Here is a 12,692-nt window from a genome sequence, read left to right as displayed (position 1 = left end):
CAACTTCTCCAGGCAGCCTACTCCAGGGCTCCCTCATAAGTGTCTCCTTATGCTAAGGCAGAATCTCCTGTGTTCTAGCTTGTATCTGTTGTTCCTTGTCCTATCACTGGGCACCACTGAAGAGAGACCTTCATCTTGACACTCACTCCTCAGATATTTATAGGCATTAATAAGATACCCTCTCAGCCTTCTCTTCTTCAGGCTAAACAGACTCAGGTCTCTCAGTAGTTCTCCATAGGAGAGATGTTCAAGTTCCACAATCGTCCTTGTAGTTCTCCACTGGACTCTCTCCAGTAGATCCCTGCCACTCTTAAAATGGAGAGCCCACAGGTGGACACAGTACTCCAGGTGTGGTCTCAGCAGGGCAAAGTAGAGGGTGAGAACCTCCCTAGACCTGCTGGACACATTTTTCTTAATGGACCCCTGTATGCCATTGGCCCTCTCGGCCACAAGGGCACATTGCAGTCCCATGGATAACTTGCTGTCCACTAGGACTCTGAGGTCTTTCTCCATGGAGCTACTTTCCAGCAGTATCACCCCTAGTCTGTACTGGTGCCTGGTGTTATTCCTCCCCATATGCAGGATTCTCCACTTGTCCTTATTGAACTTCATGAAGTTTGCCTTCACCAAGGCCCCCAGCCTGTGCAGATCTCATTGCATGGCAGCACAGCCTTCCAGTATGTCAGCCACCCTTCCCCGTTTCATATCATCAGCAGACTTGCTGAGGGTGCACTCAATCCTCTCATCCTGGTCACTGATGAAGATACTGAACAAAACTGGGCCCAGTACCTATCCCCGGGGAACACCACTACAGGCTACAGGCCTCCAACCAGACTCTGTGCCAGACTGCAACTCTCTGAACTCTCTTGTTGAGCCAGTTACCAACCCACCTCACAATGCAGTCATCTAACCCACTGTTCTTGAGTTTACCTATGAGGACGTTATGGGAGACAGTATCAGCTTTTGTGTAACAGCATTTTAAAAGTCCCATCAGACTGTAAAGCAAACCAGACAGGCTCTCACTTTGGGACCTTAGGTTTATTTGGTTTCCATCCTTCTGTCTTCTTTCTAGGCTGGGTGTGATTACAGGCAAGTTTCTTGCTGGTCTCTTGTTTTGTGCCATCTTATGCTGCTGGAGCCATGCAAGTAAGGAGGTGTAACAACAATACTATCTGCTCTGCTTTAATGGAACACAGCTATTTTTACTGGATTATTTTTCTGGCACAGCCCTTAAAGCACCAAATGATTTGACACCTGCAATTTTATACTTGGAATAACACAAGGTATTCATACTTCTTTTGTAATGTAAGATAAAAGCAAATGCTACATAGGTTCTCATTCCAGTTCTGCTCTCTGGCATCTATTTGCCTAAGGAAAAAACAAGTACTGTTACATTACAGAATATGTGGAAAAGTAAAAGCTATGGAAAAGAAATCATTAACTAGCTAACTTATTCCCTTGCTAGCATCTAGGCTGCTCCCTGTAGCATGTTTCAGACTGCTTCATCCAGTCTGGTTTTACAAGTTCCACCTTACTTTCATTTATATCTTTAACACAGCACAGAGTCCAATGCAGTTTGGTGCTGCTTATTTTCCTTGTCTTTGGACTAGGAGGCTCTGTACTAGACCAGCTGTTCATATAGAGCCAGCTCCAAAACCATGGGTAAAAAAATCTGGACTCCTTCCACTGACTTCAACAGGCTTTGGATCAGACTCATGAAAAGACAGCGAATATGTTTCATGTAAGACTAAGCAGGTTACAGTCAGCAAAGCACAAAGAGGATTAGCTGTGTACAATCCACAGGCACATTATTCCCAGGGTTTAGTAACAACCAGCCAAGGCACTTTCACAGAGAGAAAGGGCCAGGGCTTTTTTGGCTGCTCTGCCCTTTAGCCAAGGCCACCGTGCCACAATGGTATCCTGCGGTTCACTGAGTATGGACAGCAGGTCGAGGTTCTCCTCCCCCTCTACTCTGCCCTGCTGAGACCACATCTGGAATATTGTGTCTAGTTCTGGGCTCTCCAGGTCAAGAGGGACAGTGACATACTGAAGTGTCCAATGGAAGGTTCTGAGGATGATTAGGGGGCTGAAACATTTGTCTGATGAGAAAAAGCTGGGAGATTTGATGCTGTTTAGCCTCAAGAAGACTGAGGAGATCTTATTAATGTTTATAAATACCTGAAGGGTGGGTGTCAAGAAGAAGGTGCCAGTCCCTTCCTGTGCTAGGGCAGGGGGCAATAGATCCAAAATGGAACACAGGAAAATTCCACCTCAACATGATGAAAAACTTCTTTGCTGTGAGGGTGACAAAGCCGTGGAACAGGCTGCTGAGGTGTTGTGGAGTCTCCTTCTCTGGAGACTTTTAAGACCCATCCAGATGCTTTCCTGTGTGACCTGCATTAGGAGAACCTACTTTGGTAGGGGGGTTGGATTCTATGATGTTCAGAGGTCAGGGACTTCTAGGCCAGGAATTAATTTGATCTGGAAACTGCCCAGTTAGCTTCACTACAATTGGGATTTCCTTCAACTGGATGTGTAGACTTTTTTGTATAAAAATGCAAAAATAGTAAGCTTTCTGATTTCCAGCTGAAGTTTAGGGCTTTAGACTAGAGACACTATGGAATGATCATCAGGACAAACAAAATGGGTTTTCTTTCCTCTGTTAGGGAGGGATGGACACTCAGAACCTAACCTGGGTCATATTTGGTTTAAAACACATATACTTAGACCTTCACTTTCTGTCACCAAAACAGACAGGCAGCCCCAAACCCACTAATTTGTTCATCTTTTACAGAGCCCTGATACTTAACACGCCCCCACTATGCATGCTTTGATTGCAAGGCCTCTGAAAGCTAGAAGGCCTTTTACCAGGAATGATTTTATCAGCAGGGGATTCATTCTGAACAATGCAATCAAACGGAGATGGTGCACAGTTCAGCTTCCCACCCTTTCAAAGTTCACAGCAAACCCTCTCACAGTTAGTGATGTTCTCAGCTGCTGAGAATGCTTTCATCAACCAGACTTTCCCCCCCCCCCCCCCCCCCCCCCGCTCCCTCTGTTCCCTAAGGACAGGGGACTTCATGGCACTGCTTTGTTGTAGGATGTGTACAGTTATAACCTACGCTAAAAGTATGCCATTAATGAACCAACACTGTGTGTGTGTCAGGCAGATGAGAATGTTCTTTTGATCTTCTGTGCTCCACCAACTGTGGCAGACGCATGTCTAAATTGCTTTATTAACATGCTGAAGTCTTCCATCATTTCCCAAACAATACAGAAGGAATAATCAGAATTTCATTGTGTTTAGGTTTTTTGCTCTTTTAGTAGGTGGATGCTATGAAGCAGGGAAAATAAAGTGGGTTTTTTGGTCTCTATTTATTAATCTTCAAGGGGGATGGAAGAAATATATAGCGTGACTGACACTCTCTGAGGCAGCCAACAGAAGCCTCTCAAATTTCTGTTTCATTTCAAAGTGATTTCCACCCAATACAGAAGATGTATTTAGCTTTAGGTACAATTTCCCAACTAGTTCAAGGGAGCAAGACAAGGGATTCAAAACATTTTTTGAAGGTACCTTGGAATAAGCATGTCTAAAAAGCATAGAGGGGTTTCTGAACGTGATGGCAACAATGCTTTTAGCCCCCAACATACAAAGAGCTAGGAAAAAATAAATAACCCAACTGGTTTGAAACCACAGAAGCATATTAAAGAAAGTTAAGCAATTACCTGTAAGGGCACAATGTAGAAAATCCTTGATAACCCTTCCAAAACTATGATTCTTACCTGGTAGTGTGACAAAAACTCTGAATCCACCCGAAATTCCCCAGATTGAATGGCATAGCTGTAAATGACAAGGAGAGAAAAAGATGCAAAGTAAGGCCTCCTCTGTAGAAGAAAGAAATCAAACAACCACTTCAAAGGCAGCTAAGCTAATCTAACAAGTCACTGTTGCAAAAAAAAAAAAAAAAGAGCACCAGGTCCAGTCTCTCAGCCCCTTTGCAAGCCTCCCAGCTGCACTTGAAGAAGTTCAGGACCTCCTCTGATCCTTTACCTTGTATCTGTCATTTAGGCAGATGATTTACCTCACTATTCCAGAGGAAGCCATCTACCTTTCTGCTATTTTTCTTCCAGGCTAATAGGTCAAATTGGCTAATGGTGGGATGCAACACATGCCAGGATCAGTGGGAGGTAAGTAGCAGGAGGACCAAAAGCGAGGAGGGCTGGGATGGCAAAGGACTGGAGACTGTCACTGCTCACCTCTGGCAGTATAAAATTGTTAAAACTGTCTCCAAGTCTCCCATGGAATCAGTGTCTTAGTCCAACAAGTTGTCATTAGAAGGGAAGAGGATTATCAAAATGTCAAGCAGAACAAGTACGGGTCCTGATCATTGTGGCTTTGGAGGACTGTGGATATAAGGATGCAAACTAGAGGGACAGGAATCCTGTATGTCTGCAGAGGATTTAACAGATATCAAAAAACAGGTGCATATGCAGCAGCTGCAGCACAGCCAGGAGCCAGGAGCTGTGTGGTGTGTATGCAAAGAACTGTGTAGCTCCCATCTGAAAGCATGGGGCTGACCGCACACAAGCTCAGATGTGTGTGACATCTGCACCAAGCCTGCTATTTGTGAAGAGCTTTGCACTTACTGTGCATGGCTGGACAGCACAGCACACACACGACGCTGCTCCTGCTGGGCTGCTCCATGTTCTGTAGTTCACGCTCACAGACATGCAGCAACTAGTTCATAAGTGTCTGCTTCCTACAGCTACCAGACATCTGGAAAGCTCAGACAAATTTATGAAGTCCTTTAAAACTGCCTAAATGTGATTTCCAGGCAGAAAGACTAAATGTGTCTGGGAAAAGGAAAGCTGCAACATCCTGAAAGTCCTTTGCTACCTGCAGGGTAGCAAACATAGGACAACACGTTTAGGGATGCCTGCTCTGTGGAACTGAAGGCAGGGCTGGAGCTCAACTTCTTCACCTGTCTTTTCTACTGACTTGATTTACCCTAGCTCCACTTTACAAAATATTTGAGAGGACGTACTTTCACATCATGGAAATATGAGCAGCTCAGCTTCACAGGCATTCCTGTTCGTGTGGCCATTACAAAAGCTGCATAAGGAACTTACTTCAGGTCTAGACATCAGTGAAGAAAATAACTGTAAATGAGTAAGAGGCTATGCACTAATGTGAGAATCCACCCTTCCCTCTCCTTTATATGGTGTTTGCTTATAAAATTACTTACTTACTTGCACACCTCACAGACACAATATTTAATTCATATTTGTTAAGTGTTTTGAAATTCTGATGGAAGACATCTCACTAGTGTGCATTATGACTAACAATGTAAAAGTGATGCCAATGATGTTGCTCAAGCACGATGCTGGAAAGTTATCTACTAGGTTTCTCATTTCAAAAGGTGAATGGAGACGAGGGAGGTTTAGGGGAGTGTTTTAGAGCTGCTACCCTAAAGGAAAAGGGAGAACTGGGGAAGAGAAAAGCTAAATTATTTTTCAGAGGAATTTACTGTGCTGTGCAGTAACCCGTGCAAAGTCAGACAGTAAGCACCTATAGCAAAATTCCTGGCTCCAGTCAAATACATGGAAAAGATTTCACCAACTTCAGTGAGGTGAAGATTGCAGCTATTGTCATAATTTCCAAGACATGCATCTAGCATCCCACACGCAGGTTTGCGACTTTGCATGGTTGACTCTTTAGAGTTTAGGGTTAGGAAATAACCTCATCAAGCTAGGGCATGCTCACCATGCTGAGCAGCTGCTCAGCTTCCAATCATCCTTCTACTACATCTCATATTTAGCGTAGATCTTTCCATGTTGTTAATAAACTTGGACCTGAGCTACCTATTCAAGTAGGTGGCAAAAATCCAATTAAATGAAAGCAGCATGGAGATCATTGTAGATTTTGTAATCAAGATGGGAAAAAAACCACCTTGTGTTTAACAGTGGTTGTAACTCATATACACCCCTGGAGTTCCTTTCATTTACTCAGAAGCCTGTGGAATGTGTAATTAATTCCTGAATAGAAAAAAAAAATTAAGTAACAAATTCAGACAACTTATTTTTTCAGAATTAATCCTTCCCACCTAGCAGGACAAAGATTGTGAGAAACACACAATACTATTCAATGCTTCTAGGTAAGGCAAAATTAAAGAGCACTTTTCATCTGGAAGCTTTGCACCTGGGAGGCTCAAAGGAGAAAGGCTATAAAGAGCAGCTGGTGCGAACTAACTAAATTTGAGAGAAGGTACCTGGGAGCTTCTAGTAACAAGAGGAGCTGTGTTACAGCAGGAGTCCGCAGATACTTTAGGTAGGAAACTAAGTGAAAATGTACTAACATATTTTGGAGGTTTTGTTGTTGTTTTTTAAGGGTTGCAGCCTGTTTGGTGTTTGTGAGGCTCTTGCTAAGCTAGTACTTGCCTTTTTCCAAGTGGTGTGTGATCTCTTCATGTACTCCTATAAAGCACTGAGATTCTCAGAGGTAGGGTTTATTGTAAACCATGTCTTATGGTAAGCTTTTCAACTACGTATCATGTAGAAAAGTTGTACTACAGCAAACCAGTGATTCCAAAGCAGCTTTGTGTCTATGAATGGCCTAGACCAAAGGTAACAATGAAGTTGCTCCTAGCAGCTCTCCCTCTTCACTGTACCTTTCTAACTGTACTTCAAACTCTGGAGCTTGTAGGCTTTTAGTTTTCTTTCTCAGTGCTTGTGCAGCTCTGTCCACAAACATACATGTCCAGTAAAATCTATGAAAATGTTCCTGGGTGCTAGGATCAACCTTAGACATACGAGTTCTAACAACTCAGGTTGTAGTCCTCTGCTTTCTGTTTAAGAGAGGATTTTCATAAACTCCATGCATAGCTCACACTATAGCTCTAAGTGCTAACAGTTACATTCCAGTCCATAAGCAACATCATTCTTCCATCCAAGTTCAGTAGTCAAAATGAGCTGGTGTGTGACCTACATTGTGTTGCAACTCTCTGGATCCCGAGAAGAGATGATGTTCAAAGGCCAAGGCAAAAATTCAAGCCTAAAGTTTTATTGACTAAAAGTTAAATGTCTAATATTTGAAGTCATGTGAATACAGTGCCATGGGCTGTGTCTCTTTCCTCTGAATACTCCCCATGACAAACTTACTGGAAAACAAACCCCAGCAAACATGGCACATTTTTTTTTAGACTCTGTCCTTGTTATGGCTAGAGATAAAGGGGGACAGGCAGGATAGAGGAAGAATAAGTCTGTCTACAGCTTGGCACAGCTGCTTTCAGGGAAGGCCACTGGAAAGGTGTTTACTACACCTTAGCTTAGTGATGTCTGCATTGAGCTGACCTGAAAGACTTTTTACAAACAATACTGTTCTCATTTTATGACTTCAGAAAAAAAACACAGTATTGCTAAAAAAGTCACTTGTAGCTTGCTATCCTCCTCCTGCCCATCTACATTATTCTTAACTACATTATCCTGGCTGGCTCTGGCATTTTCCTACTTGCTTATACTTTTTTTTTTCCCCAGCAGGCTGAAGAGCAGCCTAGCAGCTACCTCTAAAACTGCACACATATATGGAAACCTTCTGGAGAATAGGTCTTATATGAGAAACAGCTGAGGGAACTGGGGCTGTTTAGTCTGCAGAAAAGAAGGCTGAGGGGAGACCTTCTTGCTTTCTACAACTGCTGGAAAGGTGTGAAGTGAGGTGGGGGGGGTCAGTCTCTTCTTAGTATCAAGTGCTAGGATGAGAGGCTTCAAGTTGCTCCAGGGAGGTGGTTGAAATCCTATACCTGAAGATGTTTCAAAGAGGCAGAGATGTGGTGCTGAGGCACATGGTTTAGCTCCAGCCTAACCTAGGTAGAGTTAGAGAATGGCTGAACTGGATAATCTCACAGGTCTTTTCCAACCAAAAACTATTCCATGAGTTGATGAACTGCCTCTAAATGTATCTAATCAATCCTCATCACACTTGGCTCACATGCTTTCCAGAATAGGTTCTTGCAGTTCTCTAATCATCTAACTTACATTTCTGTGACTAGTTTTAATGTTAACATGTCTGTCATAGTTCTGTTAGACCATGTACAGGATGCAAATCCCTGCTTTACTGTTTATCTCTGGCAGTCCTTTTTGCCTTCTACTGACAATCTGCCATGCTGAACTCTTGTTAGGCAGTCTAATCACCCTGTATCCACAAGTATCTTTTCCTTCCTTGTATCTTACTTTCTTCTACCTCCTAAGTACCCTCCACACATTTTCCTGACTCAGGTGAATGATTTTTCGTGTTACATTTAAATGAATGCGCCTTTTCAAGTGTTTCAGATTTCAGTGTATTTTTTTGTACCCCACTGTGTTTACAAAAGCTTCCAGTTGTGGTGCTCCTCAATGCCACACCAACAGTTGCAGAGACTCTTGCAGAATGCTAAAAGCCTGGTCTGAGGTGTTTGGGATAGTGTTAGACTTCCCTATAGATATTCCCATTTCTCATGGGCCTTCCTTCTGGGGTGGTCCCATACATCAGTTTCTAATTACTTTAATGATAGAATAGAATAGGATTACTTTAATGATGGATTGATCTCTCTTTGAATTACTGCTGATAATGTCAGGTGTGTGAATCGAAATACCTGAGGGCTGTGTTCCCATTACATGGGGTTTGTGTGTGTGGTTTGTTTAGACCTAGCTTTTGCCTGCTCTCATGGACTTTCCTACCTATGAGCTGTGAAGAGCATTAGGCTTTCTCTTGAGGTCCAGCTGCTGATGGTCCATTTGAAAAACTCCAAGTCAAAGTGCAGTACAGGGACACAGTCTGCTCTTCAAAAGCACGATCTTGCCATTAACTGATTTAACATCATCAAAGTGAGAATCTACACTAGTGCTAGAGCACAGATCAACACCTGCCAGACAGACTGGGAGACTGCTGCTGCCATTAATGAATGTAATCCGCATCTGGAGAAGGCACACAGTGATGTGGAAGATTCCTATCTCTTTGTTAGTTAATGGGAGAAGCTTACAAAGCCCTTCTTCAAAGCAGACACAGCTGCAGATATGAAAAAGGAAAACAGTCCCTGTTCATGTGCCTCCAGTTTGATCTAGGAGAGGTAGAATCCATTTTTAGGTAATGGATAATTGGGCTGACTATGCTTAGTGTTGTGATCAAATTTTTATTTGGTGTAGGGAGGGGTGAGAAAGGCAAGGTAAAATCCTAAAAATTATCTGCTGCATACTGAGGATATGCAGAGTACTCTGAGACAGTTGTGGAAACAGGAAATGTGTATTTCTGTTGGTGGCAGGCTGTGCAGTCACTTAATGAAGGCATGTAAATACTGAGAAAAGCAAATGACTCTGCCATGGGGGAAGGAGGGTGTGTGAGGTATGTGTCAAATACAACTATTAGTACAGTTAGTGCAGTTGTTAAAAGATCAGCACTGCCACCCCACCAGGTGAAAGTATTCTGTCACAGAACTGAAGGCACTCTAATACCAGAAAGCATCCCTGACACGCTTCAAATGTCACTGGTGATGTTTTTCAAGTTGCTTGGAACAGGGAAAATACTTAAGAAGCAATGCTGAACTGACCTATTAGTAAGACTTCACACTTTCCTGTATTTCAGGTGGCTTTTCAGAAGTACGCTCTCAAACTGTTTCTATTCCTTACAACACACAGATCAGTAAAAAAGCAAGACTGCATCTTCAAGAGGAGAGCTCCCACACTAGCTTTATGGTAACTGCTGCTTGCTTCCAGAAACTTAGAAACAATATGGCCTTTCCCTGCACCCTCCTCAGTTATGCAAAATCTCAAAACTGTAGACTAAGCATCACAGACAACTAGAAAAAGCCATCTAAGTCCCTTTTTTCTTCTCTTCCTCTGCAAGCAGCTCAAGATCAAGTGCTCACACATCAGTTGTTGATTTTTATTTCTGTGGCATTTGTACATTTGGGAGTTGGACCATTTGGTGAGGTGTCTGCACAAAAGTAGGCAAGAGCTGATGTGGCCTTCAGGTCGTCCATACCTAGAGTTCCCTCCTGATTGTCAGAACAACCAGAAGCTGGGCTGCCACCAGAACATCCTTGGAGATGCTCTAACGGCTGTGCTGCTGAATAGGTAAGGCAGCAGTGGCAAGTAAGAGAAACTGCTGTGCAATGACAGTGCTTGCATAGAGCTGTTAATAGGTAAGGTGCATTCACCTGGGATGGCTAAACTGTGGAAGGTATAAGAGAAAGTTCAAGCACCTTAACAGCCACGTTGTTAGTGGGCCTGTCTCTGGGTGAGCACCAACGCTTAAGGTGCATTAAGTGTAGTGATAACAACCCCCAGCATCAGCCTTCCTCCTGCTAAGTTTCATGTTGTGGTCACACCTGCAAAGGTAAGGATGTTATTTTTTTCCTTTTGCTCCTCTGGCACTGAGTCAAAACCCAGAAGTCTGTATTTGAAAAGTGGCCTGGAAAGTACTGTATCAACAGACATGCCAAGACTCTGATTTCTGGGGAATAAACAGCTTTGAAGTAAAATACATGCAGCAATAATCCATGCACACTTCATTAATTTCAGAACTGCAACAGCAAAGTACTCCTCAGAAACAGCTGTAAGACAGTAATGAAGGGGTTGGGTTTAATTTTTTTTTTCTTTTAATTCCCAAAGCTCCTTATCTCTATTCTCCATGTTTTTTTCCATTCAATTTACAGCAGTTGAAATTAAAGCTCATTTGAAAAAACTGATACATTGTTTGACTAAACCCTTCACTCTCCTCTTGATGAGAATCCTTCCTTCCTCAGGGGAACAAATGCAACAACTTAGGCAATGCAGTAACTTTCAAGCTATTTCACCCCCCCAGTTTGTGTTTAACGGAATTTAGATATTTCAGCATCTTAAATTGTTGAGACAGTGAGGGCACCAACTCCTGTCAACTCTTAACTAGGGCAAAAGAATCTCTAGGCACTAAGCTGCCATAAAGGCAGCATTTTGTTATCTGTCAACATGCACCCATCTTTCCCTGCCACACCTCCGGACAAGTCTGAGAACCCTTAACAGAGGCAGCTGTGTTATACGAAACACCAGTTTACTGCTGAGTCAAAGTTTAAACTCAAAAGAAAGAGTAGATGCAGTTTAACACTGCATTTAATGACAGCTGTGAGTTGCTGCGGGAAGGGGTGCTCATGCCCCTCTTCCCTCCCTTCTGCTGGACCGTGCAGCTGCAGTGCGTGCCACATCCAGCTGTAATTCACTGGAAAACCGACTTTGAGTAAACCAGCTGATCCGTAAACCTGACACAAGAGGTGCAGCAGGATGTGCAGCTGGGCAGGGGAATAGGGCCATCTTGCTGTCACAGCCTGCTACTGCTCCAGCCTGTGAAGGAGGCTCATTTTGCTCTGTTTCAACTTCAGTTTACCAAAAACTAGCTTTAAAAGAAACAATAAAGTCCACTCTTAACACTTCATGCTATGTGCTCCCTTTCACACTTTCAATGTTCATGTGAATGAGCTGAAAGTCATTGATTTGAGTCAAAACCAACTAGGTTGGGAGACAGGAGGAACTCATCTCAGCAGTAAGAAGGAATAGAGGAAACCTTGTCTGGTATAGTGATGAGAGTTAAACTGGAAAGCTTCAAATTGTAAAGAAACAACCACAGCAATTCATTTTCTTTGCAGTGTTAGTCAGAATATTAAACTTGTTCAAAGCAACTTGATTGCTTCTCAAGTTGTACCTGAACGATGAAGCAAATGTGATGGTAGTTTTTATTGTGGGGATGAGATACTGCACAGACTTGCTTTACACTTGTGTATTTGTGCCTAGCTTTGCCTCTGCCACCAGGTTTTCCACAGCACAATACTGTGGGCAGGTACCTGTTTTAAAGTGTATTTCAGCCCAAGGGATGTTTTTAGTAGGGCCTTTAGACAGGGCCAGAAGGTGATGGTTTTAAACTAAATGAGAGGACATTTACACTTGATATAAGAAAGGAATTTTTTACACTGAGGGTGGTGAAACACTGGCCAAGGCTGTCCAGAGCTGGTAGAAGCCCCATGCTTGGAAATATTCCAAGTCAGGTGGGACAGGGCTCTGTGCAACCTGCTCTAATTGAAGAAGTCCCTGATGACTGCAGCGGAGTTGATTAGGTGGGGTTGGATAATGGCTTGGACATGATGATCTTGAAGGTCTCTTCCAACCTGGTTTATTCTACTCTAATAACCTTTAAAGGTTCCCTCCAACTCAAACCATCGTTCTATGATTCTGCTGTCTGTCATAGCCCTCTGCCTGCTGGCCATGGGGCAGAAGCAATAGCACCCCATGACTGCTCCACCTCAAACCTACCCGTGTGGGGGCTGGCAGTGCTCCCTTCCTGGAATTGACAGCTAAGTGGTTGAAACCAGCATGACAGCCTCTTTACAGCAGGTTAGATCTTTTTTGTGTGTGTGTATCAGGATTTATTTGTCACTTGCTAGGTAAATTTGTCTTGCAGCCCACTTCTAAAAGCAGGTGAGGCGTATTTAATGTGTAATTAACATCAGCATAGCCCTGGTAATGGAGCTGTGAGATGACATATCTACAATTACTGCACCTGTTTATCCTCTTACGGGCCTGAGACTCCTCGCTTACCAGGCCTGTGGCCACCTCACTGCACAGCTTCCCTCTCCGCGATGCCACCCGGTTAGTGCCTGTGCTCACCCCCACCGCCTCTAACTGTCTGCTGTTCC

The 12,692-nt window shown here is 43.4% G+C and overlaps 2 protein-coding genes across 4 annotated transcripts in view; one reads left to right on the top strand and one right to left on the bottom strand.

The window, feature by feature from the left end:
* Positions 1–12,692, bottom strand: part of COA1 (cytochrome c oxidase assembly factor 1) — a 58,501-nt gene that overhangs the window by 45,479 nt on the left and 330 nt on the right. For all 3 annotated transcript variants that reach the window (XM_068152566.1, XM_068152567.1, XM_068152569.1), the window contains exon 2: positions 3,784–3,841. The gene's annotated coding sequence lies outside the window, so the exon portion shown is untranslated. The remainder of the gene's footprint in view (positions 1–3,783; positions 3,842–12,692) is intronic.
* Positions 12,595–12,692, top strand: part of BLVRA (biliverdin reductase A) — a 38,354-nt gene continuing 38,256 nt past the window's right edge. The window contains exon 1 of the mRNA XM_068152563.1: positions 12,595–12,645. Coding sequence (XP_068008664.1) covers positions 12,636–12,645 — 10 coding nt within the window. The 5' untranslated portion in view covers positions 12,595–12,635. The remainder of the gene's footprint in view (positions 12,646–12,692) is intronic.

The sequence above is a fragment of the Melanerpes formicivorus genome, unplaced genomic scaffold, assembly GCF_026170545.1.
Source record: "Melanerpes formicivorus ecotype bairdi unplaced genomic scaffold, bMelFor1.0.p_v2 SCAF_24, whole genome shotgun sequence".
Lineage (NCBI taxonomy): Eukaryota > Metazoa > Chordata > Aves > Piciformes > Picidae > Melanerpes > Melanerpes formicivorus.
The sequence above is the reverse complement of the archived record's forward strand: the minus strand, read 5'-3'. Positions and strand labels throughout refer to the sequence as shown.